Here is a 23,107-nt window from a genome sequence, read left to right on the forward strand (position 1 = left end):
TTGTATAGAAGGTCTTTTTTTTTTTTTTCATTCTCTTAGCTGACAATAATTCTTTAGAACTTTAACTTTAGAACCTTAACGCAGGTCAACCTACCTCTGACTGTTAAGATTTACTTTAACCAAGAGACCAACAGTTTAAGAGACTTAGAAACTATATTTTCAACTGGGTAAAGTAAGACAATGGACTGTTCACTTCTGCCAAATACGTATTCATTCATAGTGGATAGGGTTCTGGACTTGCAGTCAGGAAAATCTGATTTCAAATCCTACCTTTCCGACCTGGATGACCCACAAAGGCCTGTTCTTTCATCCGTTTCGCCCTCCCCGTGCCCATCCAGTAATAGTCCTCTTGCCTCTTTTACCTGAGGAACGTATCCTGGGTTGTCCAAGAGGAGAGGGCCAAGGGTTAGCTAGAAATGTGGAAAAAAATTTTCATTGTAGAAAACCAACCCTTTATGAATGTTAAGAATTTTCCTAACTGGGGGCTCTGAGCTACTCCGGTTGTAGGGATCTGCTAGAAACTCCATAAAAGCACAGAGGAAGGCACCAAGTTTGATCCAACCCATCCAGTATTGCCTGCAGGCTAACAGGGAGATAATTATCAGAGGGAGGTGGACAGGGGTGAGAGGTGAACCCCCAAACTTGAAGCCTCTCAAGTGAGAAAGGAAGTGGGGTAGTGAGATGGATGAGTCTTGATGTGACTCAACTTCTCCTCATTCCAGGTGGGAGGAGAGAACTGATGGGACCACCTACTAACATTAAATAAGGCAGGATTTGAGCCTAGATCCTCCAAATCCAAAACCACAACGAACAGTTGGAGAGAATGGAGGAAAGCCTATGGAGCTGATTTGAGGGCTGGGGCTGGGGCTGGGGCTGGGGCTGGGGCTGCGGCTGCTGTTTTGTCTCTGCACACTCATCACATAAGCCAATGCCTGGTTCCAAATGTGTAATATTAAATAGGATTGTGAACTGAATTAAATGTGTCTGCCCATATTTTCTGGAATCTGTTCATCCAGGAGCCCCCAGACAGAAACTTTCACATCACAGGGGCTTAATAGCCGTCTCTCAATTGGACTGGATGGTTTACAGGGTAAAGAATGTTTTTCCATACTAATGCACAAAGCACCATCAACTAAGGGCTGGAAGGAGCCATGATCAGTGCAGATAGAGGGATTGCCACCAACCAAGAAAGAACATTTCTTACAAGATTTCCCTTATAAAGTAGGCACTGAATGCTGAGAGAAGCCTTCCAGCTTTTATAATGCAAATACCAACAGAGAATAAAATCCTTAAGAATGCATAACATTTGGGCTTAGGTTTCCTAAAGGAAAATTCCTATAGCCTGCAGAATCGAGAGCAAAGACTCCAGCCCAGGTCTTCCTGACTTCAAAAGCAGTCCTCTCACCACCAAGCCACACCACCACCCAGAAAATCACCAAGAACCTTTCAAATGGTTGACGGACCCAACAGACTTGAATGCCAACAGCTTCCTCCATCAGTCTTATTTATTGTAAATAAGTTTTCTGACTTTGCATCCAGCACAACAAAATGAAGTATGACAATGAATTGCCACAAATATTGGACATACATAGACCTGGGCATGGGAGGGAAAGACCCGTCTCTATGGAAGATGGCATCATTTCATGCCGATGGAATGGGTGTTGTCAACACAGATTGTTGTAGTCTTCTTCATCCACGACGATTGTTTTTGTTGACTTTGTGCTTCAGATCAGAAAATCACATTCCTTGAGGTGACGTGGAAATGCTTATCAGATCCACCATGGCGGGGCAGTGTCCTGGTTCCGCCATCTTACCTACTTCCAAGCACGGCCACGACCTGAAGCACATCCATGTGTGGCTACATGCACAAATATGGATTGTATAGATGTGTGGACATGTTACATGAGTGCCTGGGCACCTGTCTGTGACCTACATGTATGTGGAATACATGTTAAATATTGTAATACATATGCATATAATACGCACATTCTTGATTTCTACAGTAGCAATGGAACTTGAGCATTAAGTAACATTATCATTCTTTTCCTATCTTTGCCCAAGTCCTTGCCTTCCACATTAGTCTGCCATACTCATCACAGAGAGAGCCTCCTTAGTTGGCAAGGGCATCCGTGTGGACTGCCAAGTGCCAGGCCCTCAACCATCACCCTAAATGGGGGTGATACAGGTTAAATCCTGACAAAGTGACTCTTGGGGGTAAGACTTGCAGGAGCTTCTTGCCCCCCAAGGTTGGATGGGTCATTACCCCCTTGAAATTTCTGCAATCTAGCCCATGGTCCAGATGCCTTCAAAAGGTCCAATGACCCCAGAGTGGCATGGAGAACCGGGAGTTAGGATGGAAACGCCCATCTGTATTACACAGATAAAAACACAAAGAAAGACACCTGTGCTTGACTGACCCTCCGGTTCCACGCAAACCACTGGCGGTGGGGGAAAGAAAGGAGGGATTCTTTCTGGGAGAGAAATCAGAGTGAAGGAATATCTATGGCTTTCTTTCACAGAAAGAATAAAGACTTCATCAAACCATCCCCAGGTTTCTCCCAGTCCTCAAATAGTGCAATTGAAAGAGAAAAGCTTTCTCAGCTACCCAAGTAAAACTCTCTTAAAAAAAAAAATCTCCTCAAAAATAGGAAGTTACTTCTTGTCACCAAGGTAGGCTTCCACTTCCCAAACTCTCTTCCCCGTGAGCCAGTCGGATGAATGCCGGTGTGGAGAGGAAGGGTTGCCTCCCAGCCATGATGAAAGAGTCCCAGATGGGAAACGGCATCAGATTTGGCCCAACTATTCATCCACAGGCCCGTCCCTGAGGGGGAAGGGAAGGGTTAAGAGAAGACAAGCTGCTCTGAAATCCTAGAGGCTAGGGCTCCGTGGATGGAAAACTGGACAATGGCTGAATAGCAATTTTCTTTTAAAAAAAATAGTAATATTATTGATGAATTCAGGATGCTTGCCAAATGACTACCAAAAGATCAAACCAGAATGTTTCTACATGAACACAATGAGGAGGAGACTCCATGAGCACAGCTATGAAGAACCTAGTTTAACGTGCTCTTCCAGTGACTCGGAACAACATGGGCTTCCTTGAGAAAATGAATGTCACCGTCCTTTGGCATAAATTCACTTCAAGGCCATGGTTTTGGCACTGACCCTTTTCCTGTGAGAATTCTCAGTGACCCTGTGTGTAGAACAGAAGGAGAGGAACAAAGGGAATATTGCTGATGGCCTGGAGACCTTGGCCTCAGAGGCCACTGTGTGTCTCATGGCTTTGTGGGACACAGGTCCCCACTATGGCCCTTTATGGAGCTCAGGTCCCCACTATGGCCTTTGTGGGGCATGACTCCCTCTATGGGCCTTCTGAGTCATGGGCACCCACTATGGCCTTTTGGGGCACAGGTCCCAGCCATAGACACATTCCAGAAAGAATCTGTGCTCCCCAGCCCAGAAGTGGGTGGTCTCCAGGGAGGGTGGAATCCCAGGGGAGGGAGAAGAAAACTAAATGGGCCAAGGGAATAGATAGTTAAGTATTCTGGAGTCAGGTTCTCTTTCACAGAGAACATGATGAACTTTTCACCAACTCCCAGGGGCAGTACAACCATGCGAACAGAAGCCACCAAAAGTCCTCCCCAGAGAAAATCAAGCCCCATTACAGAGAACTTCCTGAAGTAAAGGCCCTTCCCAGCAACTGGGGGAGGCCTCCTTAGGAGGGTCTCTGCCCCGACGCCGCTCTTCCAAGGGGCAGAGATCTATTTTGGCTCAGAAACAAGCCACATGGCATCCATGCTGCTCTGAAATGTCCTGCCCACGCTTCACGGGCACCGTCTACTTCCGACTTTGCAGCAAAACAAAACAAATGACAACCACCACAAACCCACGCCAAGCCATCCTTTGGTGACCTGAGCCTGCGGGATGCAGACACCATCCCTGGCTGCGACAGGCTGGCCAACCATGGCCTCGGGACCACCTGGGGCCACCCTAAGAGGATCTTTTCTACACAGTGAACAAAGCAACGATCCCCCAACTCTGAAGTGACTCATAAGTGACTTAGAAATGTTGGTTCAAGGGGAAATGGGGAGGGGGAGGGAGAAATGTTTAAAACTTTTTTTTTTAGCAAATAAATACAAGGCCCCAAATTCCAGCTGAACTCTTCACCAAGCCTATCCTTTAATCGTAGCTTAGCCAGGTGTCACACCAACATCATGCAGCCGTCAGAAGGTGCTAGAGGAGGCCGGATGGATTTCCTGGTTCTCAAACGGGGGTAGGGGCTCTCTCCAAAAAGTGAAGTTACTGAAAGTGTCCGAACAAGGGAAGTCTGAAGAGTGGCTTCTTTTCAGCAATGGGAAAACGTGGTCAACCACCTCACAGAGTCTCACGTACCTGGACAGAAAGCAGACACATGACAATGAACACGACTGAGTAATGGCAACAACAGAAGAACACACCCTCCTCTGGAGCTTTATATGTATTCTACTGGAACCCCACAACCAGACCACCCTGGGAGGGAGTCACCCCCCCCACCCCGTTTCAGGGATAAAGAAATGCAGTCTGAGCGAGAGGCATTAAAATAAAGGAATTTCCTGGAGTCAGACATCTAGTGATGGTCTGAGGCAGGATTTGAACTTGGGTCCAGAGACAGAAAGATGTGGAAAGAGTCCAGCCCTCCTCCCGTCAGGCTGCATCCAGGAGCATGTCCCCGCTCCCCTGGGCTTCAAGCAGCTCCCCTTAGAAAACTAATGAGATGCCCATCACCCCCATGCCGTGTTTCGGACAGGGAGCCTCTGGAGGCCAGGGTCCGGGGCTTTCATCTCTTCCTCTCTTCTCCTCTCCCCTGGACCTCCAGATGGGCAGCTCTTCTGGACGCCCCATTTTAAGGAGACCACAAGAAGGATAGTGGCAGTGAGGAGCCCATTGAAGATTCAGCAGTCCCATATTGTGAGACATTCAGAGAGAGCAGGAGGAGGAAGGCCAGAGTCAGCCGCAGATGGAAGGATCGTGGCCCCTCAAATGGAGAGTGTCCAGTCCCTGGCCGGGCCCTGGAACCACCTTCCTTAGTAACTGCAGGGGCACTTCACACCCTTCAGGATCCAACAGGAAAAGCTCCCTGGACCCTACTGCCCCCACAGCATGTCCACACCTCACTATCCCCCAGGTGCTTCTCACTGGCTTCCTGGCCAGTGACCCCTCCTGACCACTCCTGCCATCGGTTTTCATGTGGCCGCCTCTGACATAGCCAAAACCCTCCTCCACTGGATCCGCCTTTCTTGGAAGCCTCCAGTGTGGGGAGCTCACTACGTGTCCACCTCGGACAGCCCTCCTGAGGAGGACATGAGATCTCCATTTGCTTCTGAGGCTGCCCACCACTGGTCCAAGTTCAGCCCGCTGGGGCCAAGCAGACCACACATCAGTCCTTCTCCCAGATCTTCCATCAGGCCTGGGTCTTCAGGTGGGCCAGTGACCCCACCCTCGGCAGAGGACTGGCCACACCCCTCGGAACGCCTCCTTGTCCTCCTCCACTGAACCAAGAGCTGCTGAGACCCTTCCCAGCACCCGCTGATATTCTCCTGGGGCCCCTTTGTCTTGCACCCACGCTCCACTCTGAAGTCATTTTAAAGGGCAGCACTGACGCCTCTAGCTTGAAGGCACCAGAATAATTTTGGGCAGGATCACCGTGCCCCGCCCCGTTCTCTTCTCCCAGAACCTCCCCGTGTCGGCAGCTGTGACCAGGGAGCCCGGGCCAGAGCAGGACTGGCAAGCGCTACTCACGAGGAGATGTTGGTCTTGGCATGTTCTTGGACTAGCTCTCCTTTGGGATTGACAGTAAATATTCGATTCAGGGTGACGCCCACTTGCTTGTAAGAGTACACGTCCTGAAGGAGGAGTTCAAGGCCAAAGAAAATCCTATTAGCCAACAGAATCAGGGGCGAGAGGCTGCCCTGCTGCCCCCCAGAAGCCTGCTGGGCACTGCCCTCCCCCACTGCCCCTTTCCTGCACCCACCCCGCTTTCCCCACTCTGCTCCTCCGCTCCCCCAGGTCCCTCTCACTGAGATGTCCATATAGAACGATATTCTCCAGAGACCTGGATTCCAATCCTGGCCAGGAAGCTCCCGGCTCTGAGACTCCCAAAACGACCGACCGCAGTGGCTGTGTCAACCAGTCACCATGATGGTGGATACTCACAGCAGGCCGGTTCCCAAAAGCAGCATAAAAGGGTTCCGTGTTAGGAAGAAACAGGTTTTTGATGTCTGTCAAACACTGGACTTTAAATTTTTCAGGCTTCTTCTCAATGACCTCTCTGTGAAGAGAAAATCACCATGAAGCTACATCGGCTCATAAAGGGGACTCTGGTCGCCGGCTGGGAATGCGCTGGCTGATGGCTGGGCCGGGTCTGGTCTAGACAAGCTCCGCCCCACCCCCTCCCCAGAAGAACAGCCTTCCACAGACCAGATTATTCAGGAAGCATCTTTTGCACATGAGACCCCCCTCACAGAGCTTACTGTCCATGTGGAGAAGAGGAGGGAACACACCATCACGCAATATCAGGGCAGGCAGGGACCCCCACAGCCATCCATCCCTGTCTGACCTACATCCCCTTAAGTTACACACAGTGAGGGGCTCTGCAGCCTCTGATCCAAGGTTCCCAGGGACAGAGGGCTTACCACCAACTCAGTTCAATCAATAAACCCCTAAAAAGAGGCCAAAGTCCTGCCCTCGGGGAGCTTATGGTCAGTTCAAGATAGCCCCACCCCAACCTGGGTCAGCTCAGTCATCAGGGAGCTTCTGTGGAGGTGGGTTGGGAGGGGGTTATGGTCTGCAGTATGGTAAAGAAGTCAGAAATGACTGGTCTTTTCTTGGTAATTGTTTGTTGAGAGGAAGCGTAGTCCGGTGTATAAGAGAGCTGCTTCAGGGCTAGGAAGACCTGGGTTCAAGTCCTGATATATGCCTAGTGACTATGGGCTATGGGTAAATCACTCCACCTCTCAGCTATACCTGCCAGCCTCAAATGAGAATTCTCTAGATCAATGAAATGATGGGAGCAAGGTGCTCTCCCCCACAGACAACTGAAATCTAGCCTTCTATCTGGGGAAGGACATCAAGGATGCCAAGCCCCTCACTCTACAGTTGGGAGACTGAGCACCTCTCTCTGGGTTGTGCAAGTGATCAGAGAGCCAGGACTCAAACACAGACCCTAGGAGGAGAGGCAGGAGGGCGTTGGGAGGCCAGGATTCAGCTCTAAGCCCTCACAGCTCCATCCCCCTGCCCCAGCCCCTCTCTTGCATCCCAACCCTGAAGATGGATCTCACACCCTACAAGGACGCCTTTCCTGAACAAGGATCTGTCCCCAAGACACGGAGTGCACAAGGCCGGGGGCTCTTTCCTACCTGTGCAAGGCGGAGAACAGGCTGCTAGGGCTGAGCAGCAGGGGACCCTGAGGGAGCACGGTCCCCCGCTCGTTCACCCAGTGCAGGTAGCCCCTCGTCATGTCCGCCATCCCGATGGCCCTGGCCGAGCAATAGAGGAACTTGTAGCCATTCCTGCAGGAGAGATGGGGAGACGGACGGTCACATTTCAGGAGCTCAGCCAGGATGGTCACCACACCTGGGCGGTCACCACGCCTGGGCGGTCACCACGCCTGGGCTCCCACTCAGAGCAGGCAGTCCTGCTGTGACTCCTGAACAAATGACAAGGAGGTGAGGGCAGCAGAGGCCCGTGCTCATCCCCAAAGTTCACGTTCCAGACTATTCTAAGGTCCTCCCTCAGTCTGACCAGGGAAGAATGGCGGAGGCCCCTCCTCCCAGACTGATCAGGAGCTGCACTGTACTTAACCGGGACTCAGAGAGGCCTCAGGAACCAGGGCAAAACCCCAGAGCTACCCAGCACATCGCAGGGACCAAGCCACACTCCAAGGCACCATACCCATCAAGGGGGCCTTGAGCCTCCACTCAAAATCACTGAGTGACGGGGAACTCAATACCTCCTATGAACTAACTCTTCTTGCTGGAAAATTTTTCAGAACTTCAAGTCTAAAATGCCTCTTTGAAACTTCTACCCATCAATCAATCAATCAATCATTCAATCCAGAGATGTCCTAAGCACCTCCTGGGTCCCAAGAACAAACCTTTGCTTACAGCCCTAACAATAAAACTTTACCCCTGCTGCAAAACTGCCCCTTAAGCTGTCCCCGGGACCATGGGCTCATCTGCTCAGGAGAGAGACACTGGGTTCCACAGCAGCTGTCCACATCCTCATCCACGGTTCTCTCAGTCATTCCGGAGATGCTGCCAATCGACTCCAAAGGACTTGGGAGAAGTCACCCAGAGCCACTGTCTGCACCCATCCAAGAGACCTTCTGTCTTCACTTCCTATCCAAGATGGGGGGGGGGGGGCTTTCCCCTTGAGAATCACCACCTGGCCCAACCCCAGTCACGTCTCCAACTCTGGCCACACAGCCTCTCCTCTCAGGACCCGGGCATTTCACCCAGGCAGCTCCTCCCTGGTCACTCAGTGTTCATCAGCTGCTTTATTCAACTTGGCAAACATGCCAAACCCTTGGACCAGGAATGGGCCCCGCGCTGGACTCTGGAGTCTCCCTCAAAAAGTTCAGTTCCAGGAGACTCTGGCACTCCCAAGGGTGAATTATCAGGAATGAGTTTCATTACATGCCAGACTCCCCCCCAACCTCCAGCAGACTATCCTATGCCTCTCAGCACTTACTAGTACGAGGACACACTTTCAATCTCCTCTCCCCCCCTTTTTCTTTCTCCCCCTTTCCCTTCATTCTCTCTCCTTTCTCTCTCTCTCTCTCCCTCATTCTCTCTCTCTCTTTCTCTCTCTCCTTTCTTCTCCCCTTTTCCCTCTCCTCCCTCCTCCCCCTTTCCTCCCCTCTTCCCCCCTTCTCTTCTCTCCTTTCTGTCTCTCTCTCTCTCTGTCTCTCTCTCTCTCTCTCCTCCCACCTTCTTTCCCCCAGCAATGAGCACATGGCCTGGAAGGTCGGTGGCACTTCAACATTTAGAGGACTGCCTTGGACAGCAGCTCTTCTTGTCATGACAAAAAAAGCCCCAAAGGTCAGAGGCCAAGGGGGTCCATCAACTGATAAACAGTGGTCTAAGATGAAGAATCTGAGTATGACGGATGCTCCAGAAACACTGGAAGCCTAGTCTCAAGTGCCACAAGCCAAGTCAGCATAATGGGCTCTGCCACCAGGGCCTGGTAAGGACAGACACCCCCAACCAAGGCCTGGGTTAACTGACCTTCCAGGAGAGCCCCAATGAATGATAGGAAGGTTAGTTCTTAGCAGTAGTAGCAGTTTTGATATCGGCAAGGTGGGGAGCTGTTTGGTTTGACTATAAATATTTATGATGAGGGCTCTTTTCCTTTCTCATTGTGAAAGAGAAAATAAATGACTATTAATTGAAAACAACATTTTAATTTCATTTTTTTTAAAGATGGCCATGAGCTCTGTGGCCTTGGGCAAGCTACTTAACCCCATTTGCCTTGCAAAAAAATAAAAAAATAAATAAAAATAAAGATAGCCATGCCACACAGAGCATTAGCCAGGTGGGCACACTGACACCAACACCAACACCAACACTGAGGAGGGAAAGGGGGAAAGAAGCAAGTCAGGAACTTACTGGCTAACTTTATGATACAGTTTGGCGATCCCTTGGTGAGTCCAATCTTTACCAAGAGTGGGCAAAATGTGTCCTAAAGTGTCAGATCTGAGAGAAGAGAGAAACACTAGAGTCAAGAAGATGGGAATGGAAAAAGCAGTAGGCTGTAGAGGGATCATTTGCCCTGGAAAGGCACCTGGGAGGCCAGCGAGCCTAGATCGATCCCCTTCCTCCCCCAGGCCATAAGGCAAAGCTAGCCCTGCTGTAAGCAGGGTACACCCAGGAATGGCTGCGAGGGAGAAGCCAGCAGCTGGACTGGGCAAGCCCCCCTCCCCGAAATCACTGAGCCTGCTCACAGGAGACCCTGAGAGGGGCAGGCGGTCCAGCCCCGGGATCTACCTCAGGGAGGCAAGCATATCATTTTATGAACATACCGTGTGATGGTTCCATCAATGTCAGAAATGATGACTTTGTCATCCCAGTCCCAGAGGTAGATGGTGCCTTCACAGCGGCAAGTGCCCTGGTACTGAGTCGTAACGCTGAAAACCACATCATTAGGACCGTTCTTTAACTTTAAGCTTTTCTGAAAAACACCGGAGGCAAGTTTATCAATCAATCAATCATCTCAGAAGTATTTATTAAGGGCCTTCTGTTGCCACAGCCTGGCCTAAGAACATTGGGGACTGTGTTAGAATATCCAGGTTCTAATCTGGTCTCAGATGCTTATGAGCCCTCGGATCTCTGGCAAATTATTTCATTCATATGTCTCAGTTCCTCCCCTGTAAAATGAGGATAATATTAGCACTTCCCTGGCTCTTTACAATAAGGAGAGCTCTCTGGGAGGAGAAAGGGGAAGGATGTACTCGGAAATGCAGGTGAAGGGAAAACAAAAGCTATCAATAAAATTTACTTTTACAAGCTCTAGAGGCAAGAATGAACACAGGCCTGTTGTGTACAGCACTCCATAAACCAGCAAACAATGTATAAATTAGAGCTATTAGAAAAATGAAAAGATCACCTCAATCCTAGGAGCAGAGATGGTGGAGGTAGAAGGTCCATTAAGAAACCTGAGTCCAACCACTCCAACCACTCCGAACCATGACATGGATTTCCCTGTGGTCACCCAGCTAAATAAGTAGGATTTGAACTCAGGTCTTCCTGCCTAAAGTGTGATCTATCCTATCTGCTGCCTGCCTGTCTCTAAATAGGAAGATGCAGAGGAGGAAGGGCTGGGCCTTAGAAACCATTTACAAGCATCATTGGAGAATGCCATCATTAGAAGGGACCTCGATGGTGGAGCACGCAACTCATAACTGTCCAGTGAGGGCAAGTTAGACAGGGGGATCACAGAGAAGAGGAGGAGAGGCGGCCACGATTCTGAGGCTGCAGAGCCTAGTCACCTCCAAGAACAATGGACCCTCGAGAAAAATCAGGAAAGAGGAAATGAAGATGAAATAGAGGAAAGGAGGATGGCCATGAGGGTGAGGGCTCTTTGGGGCAAACTGATTTCAATATAAAAAGGGCTATTATGCCAGACACATTTCATGAGGTTTCTGTTCTACAGCAGTGACTAAGGGAGAAAGAGAAGGGAACAATTATAAAAGTGACAAGGATTGGGTGGGGGGGGAATGAGAGCTCCAGGCATCCCCCAGTCTCCTAGCCATTAAAGCCAGACTAATTAGAGGCTTCCTGCACCACCCTTCCAAGACCATCCTGGGCCAGACCAGGCTGGCTTGCCCTCCATCCCAGAGGTGGCAGACCAAGACCAAGAATTATCTGGGAATTTTATCTTTCTTTCTCTCCCACTCTCTCTTCCCCTACTCCTGACAACGACTCAGTAAGGCAGGAAGCCATGGAAAGATAATTAACCCCATTCCACACATCAATACATGGAAGACAACAACGCTAGTAAGCAGTTGAATCAGCATTTGAACTCAGATCATTCAGACCTCAAGAACCACATGACCAACTGAGCCCCCAGGGCTGTGTGTGTGTGTGTGTGTGTGTGTGTGTGTGTGTGTGTGTGTCTGTCTGTCTGTCTCTCTCGCTCAGAAAGGATTTCTGAACAGACAGGAGAAAGTTGGAGGACTATATTTGGAAATAAAAGTGATGTATGAAGTGATAGCCACTAGGTGGCACAGGAGACAAAGCAATAGACTTGGAATTGGGAAGGCCGGAGCTCATAACTGGACCCGGATACTTAAGTGCTATGTGATCTTGGGCAAGTCACGGAATCTCTGTCCCTCAGTTTCCTTATCTGTAAAATGAAAAAAATAATAGCTTCTAACCTGCTAGGGTTGTTGAGAAGATAAAATGGGATAATCTCTGTATGACGAGGGCTCTTTTCCTTTCTCATTGTGAGAGAGAAAATAAATGACTATACTGTACAAATGAAAGCTACTATCAGCAATAAAATTTTTAAATTAAAAAAAAATTAGAAAGAAGGTTCCAGAGGAAGAGGAAGCCAAGACTGAGGAGGTCTGGAGTTTAATATTAATAATTAAGAGGAAGTTGGAAACACTGTTATTTCTACTGATTTCTCCATTGATACCAGGGAAGACATCAGTGTGGACCCATGTAGCAAAGTCCTCATGGTCATGTTTGCCTCTAAGTCCCGAGAGCTAGTCCTGAGGTTCTGAGATTCTATCAAGTCAGCAAAGACTCCAACATTAGCTTAGATAAAGTCAGAAGAGACAATGGAAGGCAAGGGGAGACAATAGAGACAAAGCACTTTAGTATGATGGTAAAGAAACGTGAATATCAGGGTAGCTAGGTGGTGCAGTGGAAAGAGCATCAGCCCTGGAGTCTGCAGGACCTGAGTTCAAATCCAGCCTCAGACACTTAATAATTGTCTAGCCATGTGGCCTTAGGCAAGTCACTTAACCCCACTGCCTTAAATAAATAAAATTTTTTTTTTTAATGTGGATAATTAGCTATGTACAATGGTCAGCATGCTGGGCAGCTGTCATTGTTATAATTCATAATTAGCCATACACACAATAGATACAAGGGGATTTTAAAGGGAAGAGAACCACAGCTGGGGCATAAGGATAGGTCTTTTGTAGAAGGTAGCATCTGAAGGAAACTGAGTCTTGAGAGAAAAGAGAGGGGGAATGCCTACCAGGTATAGAGGACAAAGGCATGGATGTTGGAAATATGATTGTGCCCCCCACAAGATGAATGAGGGTGTGTGGTGTTGGGGGGGGGAGAGAAAGAGAAAGAGAAAGAGAAAGAGAAAGAGAAAGAGAAAGAGAAAGAGAAAGAGAAAGAGAAAGAGGGAGAGAGAGAGAGAGAGAGAGAGAGAGAGTCCTTTCCCACCCCAAGAAGTTCTTAACTTGGGGTCCATGAACTTGCTTTGTTTTCCTATTTGACAGGCAGGCAGGCAGAGATACTCTTGTCATTCTCCTGGCTGTTCCTCACCCAAGATTCTCCATGTCCCACTCCCACCCTCCTCAGTTCCACTTCCTGGCTTTCCCAGCTTCCTTCAGATCCCAGATAATATCCCACCTTCCATAAGAAGCCTTTCCCATGGCCTCTTTATTCTAGCATCTTCCAGGTGGAAATTATTTCCTATTTCCTATTTAAAGTTTGTTTGCTTACATTTGGTTTTGAGTGTAAGCTCCCCAAGGGCAAGGATTGATTTCTTGGGACACCTGGTGCTCAGCAAACATGAGAAGCTCGATAAATGCTTGCTGGCTTCCATATAATTTGTTTCTTTTTGTAACCATATGTATTGTCTTTTTGTACTAAACAACAGGTTTCTGAGAAGGGGTCTCACGGCTTTACTAGAATAACTGTCAGAACATCAGTCTGTGTGTTATTAATAATATTTATCATCAATGTAGAGAGGAGCAATGGAGGAACACTCACCAGCTGGTCCGAGGTGAGACGCAGGGTCTTCTTGTAGCTCACGTTGGACATCAGTGTGTGGATGCTGGTGTTGGCCTGCTTGGCCGCCACAGAGTCCTCGTCACTGGAGGACGACTCATCCTTCATCCTGGAGGAGCGAAGATGCCCATGAGGCCATGCTCTGGAGGAAGCATCAGCTCCAAAGAAGGGGGTCAGGGGGTCTCTGCTCAGTGGGGCTTTGAGTGGTCCCATGTCTCTAGAGGTGAAGTCAGTTCCCAGAAAAGGATTCACTCATGTTAAGGTCTAACCTAACCATGACTTTCTACTCCAAGTGAGTTCAAGGCCTACCTGGTCCCAATGCTTAGCTTGGATGGCTGCTCCCCAATAAGGAGATTCTTTCCAGACAAGCACTGCTCTGGCTTACTTTCCTAGGAGAGGGGAGAGAAATAAGGGGCATCAGACCTTGGGGAGCTTGGCTATACAAATAGAAGAGGTGAACCTTCTAGAACACCATGGGGGGGGGCGGAATGAAGAAAGGAATCCATGCTATAAAAAAACTGCTCCACAGGTTTCCTCCTGAGTGGAAAGGGGCTCACAGGAGCAATTTCCAAACAAAAGAGACCCATGAAAATATATTTTTTTAGAAAAGCGTATCTACCTCTCCTGCCACTTCCCTATTCCCCCAGGAATGACCAAAGAATCTTAAGACCATAGATTTAAAGTTAGATAGGGAGTCCCAATTCCCTCTTTTTACAGATGAAGAAACTGAGGCCTAACCAACTTGCCCAAATTCAGTGGTACATTATAACCCGGCTGCATGAGCCACTGAGTGGCACAACAGATAAAGCCCTGGACCTGGAGTCAGGAAGACCCTGTATTCAAATCCAGCCTCAAATGTAACCCTGGGAAAGCTCATCTGTTTGCCTCAGTTTCTTCATCTGTAAAACGCAGATGATAGCAGCCACCTCCCAGGACTGTTGTGAGAATCAACTGAGATAAAAATTGTAAAGTATTTAGTGCCTGGTAAGGGTCAAAGGAAAACAGAAGCCCCTAGCCCAGGCCCAGCATACAGTAGGTGCTTCATAACTGACTGAGTAAAAAGGCAGCAGCCCCTGCCTTGGCCAGGCCAGGCGTGACAGTGCATGTAGGACGTTTGTTTGCAAGCTAGAGGCCACCCAGAGGAAGAGCCCATGGCAAAGGTGCAGGACCTGGAGAAGCTTCCTCCTCAGTCACCCTGGGGTGCATGATGTCCCTCAGAGATGGCAACACAATCTTCAGGACACACATTTTGGGAGATGGGAGCTGAGACCCCGCTTGCATTTGCAAGTGTTTCAACTGCTCAGATGGTGGGTCCATGAATATTTCAGAAGAGGGGGACCCCAGTAATAGCATCCCAAATCACAATCATAAGGTGCATTAGCATGGATATAATCCAATGGCAAAACACTTTATTGGGCTTCCTCCAGGCCCTACTGCCCCCATTGGACAGATGAGGCAAGTGAGGTCTAGGAGTCCTCCACAGTGGCAATCTTAGAACCCAGGTCTCTGGGGTACTGGATCCAAGGGATGCCCAGAGAACTGGACTTGAGTCAAAAATACTATTTCAGAGACTGATAAGCCACGGGACCTTAGGGGAAAAAATGATTTAATTCAACCCATCTGTTTTGATCCAACACACTCTGCAGAAGGCAACAACTTGGGAACAAAGGTCAACAGTCCCCTCCCCAGGTTGGCCATCAGGTTTGCTCACCTCTTTGACTGTGTTTCGTCCCCTCCAGGAGAACCACCATCTTCCTCCCTTGCGGGGCATCTTATCCCTCACAATGGACTCCACCGTGGCCTGTCGCAAATGGACGGAACATAAATAACAGAACCAAAAGGGAGGGACAGAGCATTCCATGCAAACCAAAAATAAATAAATAAATAAAACATGGCTGACATGATGGAAACCAAAGAAGCAGGACATACAGGTGGGGGGCTGTAAATCTTAGAAAAGCAAAGCTTTATGGTGTCCAGAATGATGTGGAGGTAGCTTAAGCATGAATACTTAAGAAAATGTTCAAGGGAGAAACCAAAAAAACAGAAACAAAACCAAAAAAAGGGGGAAAAAAGACCAATAAAGAAAATATTAGAAACCACTAGCAATTAGTAAGCGAGGCGGCTTATAAATGAATGGTTAGATGTTTTCCAGTTAAACCAACTACTTGCAACACCTAGGTAGGTTGAGTCAGCAAAAGTCTCAGTAGGCCACTTTAGAGGGGAAAACCAAGACCCCAAGGGTAGCCAGTGCCCAAAGCTTCCCAGTTAATTAGGATGGGGCAGAGCAGGAGGTGGAATCCCCACCCTCGGGCCCCATCGGGGAGGAGGTGCTCTGGTTCTCAAAGACTTTGGACAAAACGAGGTCCAGAGGAGTTGGGAGGGAGGGAGGGAGGGTTGGGAATGTGTTTTAAATGACACTAAGATATGTGTGACTCTTCTTTGTTCCTTTTATAGCAAACCTGCTCATTTACATTTTGAATCTGAAACAGGCAGACTTCCAATTTTAATATTAGATATTATTATATTCAATTCAGCTTAATTAAACTAGAGGGGTTTATGCTCTGCCAGTGATATGGCCCTGAACAAAGACAAAAAAAAAACCCACTCCTGCCCCCCAGGGAGCTTCCAATCCAGTGGGCAGAATCCCATGGGAAGGACATGGGATGTCAGAGAAAGAAGCAGGAGACCCCCACCAGCTAAGGGGAAGGGGGAGGTGGGCATGAGGAGGGAAAGACTTAAGACACAGACCAGGCAAAGGTGTGGAGGTGGAAAGAGGGAGTGAGAAAGGGAACCCAAAAGCAACAGCCGCCAAGGCCAAAAAGGTCATTTGGAGCCAAACCGTAAAGCGCTTTGAATGCCAAGCAATGGAAAGCCAATGAATGAAAAGGAAAAAAGTTTTGTCTTCTAATCTTGATGGGAATGACCAAATCGTCATCCAGGATTTCCTAGGTCCTTTGGAATGACCAAATATCTCTATCTAAACACGTGAAGGACATTTCCACTCCCCAGAAAGTCTCCTTTAACTTTCCCGAGTTCCAGAAGCCAGGGCAGAAGAGACAGCTTAGGCAACTTTACAGGTAAGTGAAGGGGGAGAGCAACAGAGGGAGGGAGGGAGAGAGAGTGCTAGACACAGAAAAACAGAGAAACAGAAAGAGGAAGGGGAGAGAAACAGAGACAGAGACAAAACAAGACTGCGTGCACATTTCTTCCAGATGGAGGCTGTGCATCCTCACAGATGGACAGAATGCCAAGCCCTGAAGGGCTGGGGATTTTCATTTCTGCTTTTCCCTGCCCGATACACAGTAGGCACTTAATAAATAAAAGGTTCAGCCTTGCTAGGCCCTTTAGCCTTCCCCTTTCTCTCCTTCCTCATTTCATAATGAATTTATTTAGCCAATCATCTGGCTTTTATTAAGCACCTACTGCATGCCAGCCACAAGGCCAAGGTCTAAGAATAATGGGCCTTGTAAACACATATATATGAATGTATGTATGTATATGTATATATATACATATATGTACAGAAATGAAATAATACAAGATCATTTAGAGAGAGAGGCCTGGAGGCTGGGGCTGGGGGGGGTGGGCAGCACAGGCAGAGGGCAGAGGGCAGAGGCCGGGCTCCAGCTCCGTCGAAGGTGAAGGTGAGGAGGCCGTTCTAAACCATGAGGGAGGGTGAGCACCAAGGCATGGTGGCAGAAGACTGGGAGCCTTGCGTGAGGAAGGAGAATGGCAAAGGGAAGGCTGCAGAGCGAGGCTGGCTGTGGCTGGGAGGAGAGGCCAGGACACTGGGGCTGGGAAGGGCCAGGCAGGGGAGTCAGCCCTCTGCCCCCAGGATGCTGGCTCTCTGAAGGGAGGGGTGGCTCACTCTCTGAGCTCACTCAGGCTTGGCCTGGGGGAAACGATGGAAGGTGGGGTCCCCTCCCCAAACCATGCTTCTATACCCCTGGGGCACCAGGGAGAAAAGGCCGGAAGCTTTGGGGAAAATAAACTCAAAGCTCCTCTCCCCCTAGGAGAAGCTCTGATTCCGCACCACCCTGACCCAGCATCCTAAAGACTGTCCTGTCCCCCAGCCCCGGGCTAGTCCCTCCGTGTTCATATTAATACTCACCTTGGGTAAAGGCTTCTGGAAGGCCTGCATGGCCAGGAGGAGCGGGCCTGCTGTGGTCCAGTTGTAGTATCTGAGACAGAGAAGAGGGGCCAATGGTGAGACCCCGGCCTCCACCTCCCCCGGCCAGCAAAGGAAACGGGTCACTGACCCACAGTCCAACGGCCCACAGGGAGCTCTGAAGCCTCTGCCAGCATAAGGCTCACCCCTCCTCTAACACCCAGTCTCAGGGAGCTGTCGACAACAAGGTGAAGAGACTCGCTCAGCCTGGGAAGACATGCCAGAGAGAAGACTGCCCAGCCTCCAACCTGGCTCCCATCGCACATACATGCTTGCACACGTGCATCCAGATACACGCAGTGGGTCGGGCTTGGGGGAGCAGGGGTAGGTAGGGACTCACTTGCTCCCGATCTTCACCACCAAGTTGGGATCGTCGATGATCCCAGGGTTGTCCACAAACTGCTGATAAGTCACTTCTTGTTCTAAAAACTCATCTGCAGCAGCCGCCGCGCCGGACATGGGGGAGAAAGGAAGGACGTGTCATTCACTCAACCCCCCCATCAGCCGGCACCCCTCACCACAGAGCGCGAAGCTCTGGGGAAAAGGACTCCACTTCAAAACCTCGCTCCGCTTCTCACTGGCTGTAGGACCCCTGGCCAAGCAGCGGAACTTGGGGCGAGTCAGGTCACCACTGTCTGCCTCAGTTTCCTCTTCTGTTAAATGGGGATGATGACAGACCCTCCCAGCATCTGCCCCAAAGACAGGAGCTGACGGTGAGAAGAGGCCAGCCTTGCCCTCCCTCACTGGGCAAGGGGGCAGCCCTCCTGCCGCTTCAATCGGGGTCACCAGACTGAGCTCTGAACGGGACCTCAGAGGTCACCGAGCCCAACCTCTTCCTTTCAGAGGTGAGGCCCAGACACAGGATTTGAACCCAGCTCCTTGGAGTGCCCAGCCAGTCCTCTGCACACTCAACTTGGCTGCTTTAAAGAGCTGGCTCATTCCAAATTCCTCATTTTATAGAGGCAGAGAAACTGAGGCACAAAGAGATGAAGTGACTAGGTCACGGTCACACAGCGAGGAGGTAAGAGCACCGAGCAGGCGAAGAACCAGAGCACCGCGGCACCAGCACAGGACCACGCCGGGAGCTCTCCAGGGTGGGAGTCAGGCCGGGGTGGCAAGCCGGCATCACGGACACCGGGAGGTCACGGTATTTACCTGACCTGCCCGATATGGATCCCGAAGTCGCTGCCCCCAGACTGTCGGGGACCTCAATGGCCGCGTCCTAGCTGAACGATTACCCCCTCCGCCACCCCTGAGATGGGGTCCCCTGGCTCCAACTCCAGGGAGATGAGACCCCCCATCCAATTTTTGGAGCAGGATTCATCTATGAGCCCCAAGAAGCCACACTTCCCCTTGGGGCCCCTCTTCCACACCATGCCAGACCTGGGGGGGCCTCCCCTGCGTCCCCCCAGTCCATCCAATTCAGAACCCCACCCACAGAGCGGACCTGCATCCCCCAAGGGCGGCAGCGCCAGCCCTGCAGCAGTCCCTGAAGCCCTGCAGCCCCCACCAGGCTCACCGGTTGTGATCTCCCTGCTCTCGCTGAGCCCCCCACACAGCGAGATGGCGATGGAGGGCAGCTCTCTGGGACCGTCCGAGGTGCTCTCCACACCACTGTCCGCGCCCGAGCTGCCCACCGAGTGAGGGGACTGGCTGGCCGAGCGGGGCGCGCCCTCACTGGCACCTCTGGTCGGGCCACTCCCATCACCACTGGGGGGGAGGGAAGGGGTCAACCATTGGCGACATCATCTCGGCCCCCAAGAGGGGCCTTTCCCTCCCCGTCCCCAGCTCAGCCCCGGCTCCCCACAAAGCAGAGTGACGGCCCAAACACTGGGGCTCGGAATCTTTTCCAGGGGAATCAGAGGCTCTGGGTTCAAATACCAGCCTGGGCTCCATTATGACCTGTGTGGCTCATTTCTGAGAGAGGGCTTGAGTTTTCTCAGGGGTCCCTTCCACCTAGGTCTATGATCCCAGGATGCCTTGCCTTTTTAAAACTGTATACAATGTCCACAGTATTTCAAGAAAAAGGGAAAGTGGGAGAGAAGACCTCCCAAGGCCTCATGCAGTGGGGAGCTCCCTGATTATACAGAAACCTTCCAGCCCCCTCCCCATTATCAGACCCCAGAGCACCCAGTCTAGGATAAGATACCCAAGTGGGCCCAAAGGGGCCTTACTTTTTGGGGAAATAAAGGGCAGCGACTTCGGGATCCATATCGGGCAGGTCATCCAGGTAGACACCATCAGCTCCAAGGTGCCTGTTCCTCTTGTCTGAAGACACAAGGGAAACGTCAGGTCAGAGCGGCCCCGCAAGGTCGGGGAGGCGCTATAAGGTCAGGGTGGCCCCCATGAGGTTAAAGGCCAAGGGGCTTCTGACTGACCCCAAGACGGGGACGCCCTCCCTCCTCATCCCTGTCTTTTGTCACTTCTCCAGGACCAAAGCCCCCCCATGAGTAGTTGCCTCAACACCGCCTCCCCGCCATTGGACCCAGGCTCCTTGAGGTGGGGCGGCATCGCCGTCTCTCTCTGTAACCTCAACTCTAGGTCCAGGGCCCGGCAGAGAGCGGGGGCTTAACAAATGCATGTTGACTAAGACGGGACGTCAGAGTGAAAAGCGTCGAGTGCCGTCCTGGGAGGACACACCGATCGTGGGATGCAAAGCTCTGACCCAAACATGCTGGGGTCACCTCTTTCAGGCACTGACGCTGGAGTCAGAGGCTCTGTATTCAAATCCCCCACTGATGCCTCAACCCGTGGACAATGTCACAGGCCCGTGGTTGTGGCACTAGATGTACCACCCCCTCGTGGCTCAGCTAAGGAAACTGAGGCTCAGGGAGTAACCCAAGGTCACACGATGGGCTCCCAGAAAGGATTCGAACCCAAATCCTCTACCCTCTATCCCATGGGCAGGAAACCACCATGCCCAAAAGGCCAGGTTCAGCCTGCGGCCCCTCTCGTAGGAGACCTAACAATAGTGTCATCTTTTAAAATACAATAAAAATGTATTTAGAAACATAAAGCCCATCATCAGCTCGTGAACGGTGGCTCCTCCTTGGGGCTCCACCGGCCTTGGTTTCTTTTTCTGTAAAACGGGGATTCAGCTTCTGCGGTCCCTGGGTCTCTGAGCACTGGCCTTGGCGTCAGGAGGGCAGGAGTTCTCATCCGACCTCACACATTTTCTACTTATTGGCTGTGTGACCTTGGAAGTCATTTAACCCTGACTGCTGCACACCCAGGGACACCTCCAGAGGCCTGATTCCTATCCAGCTGCTGGACCCAGACGGCCACTGCCCCCCTCGCTAAAGTCCCATTCACGTGCTTCTCACGGCATCACCTCTCTGATGTCGTGGTCTTCTTGAAGAATGGAGGACAGACTGTCTTCTGGGGGGGGGGGGAGATTTGGGGAAAAATTGTAAAATCCAAAAATAAATAAGGAATGAAGGACAAACATCACTTTCTCTCTGGGCCTCAGTTTCTCCCTCTGTAAAAGGGGGGATGTTCAGTCTGCCCAGCATTAGGTGACCAGCCCAAGGCCCTAGTGGATTCTGCCCCTTGGGCTGATCTCTTTGGCTCCTACTCCTGCCCCTGCAGACCCCACTGAGTCCCGCACAAGCTGAGGATGGGGCAGGGGAGGAGCCAGGACACCCCCAAGCTCCAGCGGAGCCGTTCTCTCTTGCTCCTTCCTGGAGGCCGGCCTGTGGTCCCCCTGCCTCGGAGAGGAGGGGAGGGCTCTGAGCCCTCCTACTGCCCCCTCCTCCTCCAGGGCTGGGATGCAGCCCCTCCCCCAGGGGCGATGGGCGCAGACAACAAATCTCCTTGTTCACAGGAAGGACCAAGCCCTCACCTTTCTTCCTGGTTGGAGAGTCCATCTTAGCCCCCTGCACGGCGGAGTTGGGGTGGAGCTGCCTGGACTCCTCGACAGTGGACAGAGGTGGGGCTGCGACAGGCACTGCCTTGGCCATGGTCATGGCGGGCGTGGTGGCAGCGGCGGCGGCCCCCAAGCCCTCCTGGCTGTGCTCCACAAGGGACCCCTCAGGGGAGGTCTTGCCATCCTCCGGCGGGATCAGGGTCTCACTGTGGCCCCCATGGGGTGGAGATGGGTCACTAAAAGTCTCCAAAGATTCGCTCGGAATGGTCCGGAAATGCCTCTTCTCTGAAAAGCTTCTATTGGCTGAGTCTTTCACCTTGTGCGGAGACGTGATCTGGACAGGCCAGGAGAGAGGAGAGCGCCAAACTGAGCGTGAGCACAGAAGAGGAGGAGGAAGACGGCAAAGCTCCCGGAGCCGGCCCTGGGCACCCACGCCCCCAAACTCCAGGGGCATGACTTCCGGCCCCCAGACTCTGGGGGCACGGCTTCCGATCCCACCTCATTACCTTCCCAGCTGGGCGCCCTGACCCAGGCGAGCTGCAGCACCTTGCCTCAGTCTCTCCATCTCTGACCCTCCAGCCTCGCTTTCCCCTTGAGTCCCCACCATCTACAGTGCTACGTGGCCCAAGGTCATGAGCCCCGAGAGGTCGAGAACCCCCCAGAGCCTGTAAGGAGTCTTTGCTCTGAGGTACAAATGGGGAAACTGAGGCTCAAGCCAAAGAGGCAACTGGACAGCATGGGTCCGGGAGGCGCAGGGAGTGTGGACTGGGGGCTTCTGGAGGGAGGGGGGGATCTTTTTATCCTCAGTTTCACCCAGTAACTCTCACACAGTGGGCGCTTAATGATGATAATAATAACGAGAACAACAAGGCCGGTCGGCTGCTTCCCCATCCGTGGCAGGGGGACATGACAAATGCCCTCCGTGGGAACTTTACCCAACCGAGTCACAAAGACCTGGGCCCAGCCAGGAAGGAGTCCCCAGAACCCATCCCCCAGGGCTACCCCATGGGGCACCCTCTGGGAGTCTCCCAGGACCCACCTTGGCAGCCTGGGGCAGCTCCCCCCACAACCACAGCATCTCCGGGTTACTCTTCTGCAAGCCCCGCTCCGGGCCCTTGCTGACCAGCTCTGAATCGCTCTTGGGAGTGGAAGGGCGAGAACCTGAAGGGCTGGAGAGAAGGAGGACCCTGCTGAGGACAAGCCCAGAGCCTCCCCCCACTCTCAGAACCATCCCTAGACTGGGGCCATCGGCCTTCGTCCCGGGATCCCAAACTGAGGGGGGGATTAGTTGAGACAGCACGTTTAGCAATGTGGCAGCCTAGAAAAAAGAGCTAAGCTTCACCCCCCCGGGGGCAGCCTCTCCCTGCCCGCAGACCCCCGGGCCTGAGCTGAGGGGCTGCCCTGGCCTCACAGACTCTGGGTCCCAGTTCTGCGGGCACCGGGGAGGCGTCTGGCCCAAGGCAGACCTGACCCAGTCCCCACTCCCTCTCTGTCCCGTGACAACTGCCGAGAGAAATGAAAACCATGGGGGAGGAAAGGAGGAGCCTCATTTGGGGGATGCCC

At 51.4% G+C, this 23,107-nt stretch overlaps 1 protein-coding gene across 4 annotated transcripts in view; it reads right to left on the reverse strand.

Annotated features, from left to right (window-relative positions):
• Positions 1-4,148: 4,148 nt before the first annotated feature.
• Positions 4,149-23,107, reverse strand: part of LPIN1 (lipin 1) — a 90,527-nt gene continuing 71,568 nt past the window's right edge. For 3 of the 4 annotated variants that reach the window (XM_074195107.1, XM_074195109.1, XM_074195117.1), the window contains 15 exons: positions 22,584-22,713; positions 21,521-21,878; positions 19,854-19,947; positions 19,199-19,389; positions 18,020-18,113; positions 17,623-17,692; positions 15,223-15,312; positions 13,821-13,900; positions 13,494-13,620; positions 10,058-10,206; positions 9,645-9,731; positions 7,395-7,547; positions 6,193-6,307; positions 5,779-5,882; positions 4,149-4,392 (listed from right to left, as the gene is read on the reverse strand). In XM_074195107.1, coding sequence (XP_074051208.1) covers positions 4,224-4,392; positions 5,779-5,882; positions 6,193-6,307; positions 7,395-7,547; positions 9,645-9,731; positions 10,058-10,206; positions 13,494-13,620; positions 13,821-13,900; positions 15,223-15,312; positions 17,623-17,692; positions 18,020-18,113; positions 19,199-19,389; positions 19,854-19,947; positions 21,521-21,878; positions 22,584-22,713 — 2,011 coding nt within the window. In that variant the 3' untranslated portion in view covers positions 4,149-4,223. Of the gene's footprint in view, positions 4,393-5,778; positions 5,883-6,192; positions 6,308-7,394; positions 7,548-9,644; positions 9,732-10,057; positions 10,207-13,493; positions 13,621-13,820; positions 13,901-15,222; positions 15,313-15,440; positions 15,519-17,622; positions 17,693-18,019; positions 18,114-19,198; positions 19,390-19,853; positions 19,948-21,520; positions 21,879-22,583; positions 22,714-23,107 lie in introns of all 4 variants that reach the window. The other variant, XM_074195123.1, reaches the window with a different exon arrangement.

This window comes from Macrotis lagotis, chromosome 1, assembly GCF_037893015.1.
Source record: "Macrotis lagotis isolate mMagLag1 chromosome 1, bilby.v1.9.chrom.fasta, whole genome shotgun sequence".
In the NCBI taxonomy this organism is placed as follows: domain Eukaryota; kingdom Metazoa; phylum Chordata; class Mammalia; order Peramelemorphia; family Peramelidae; genus Macrotis; species Macrotis lagotis.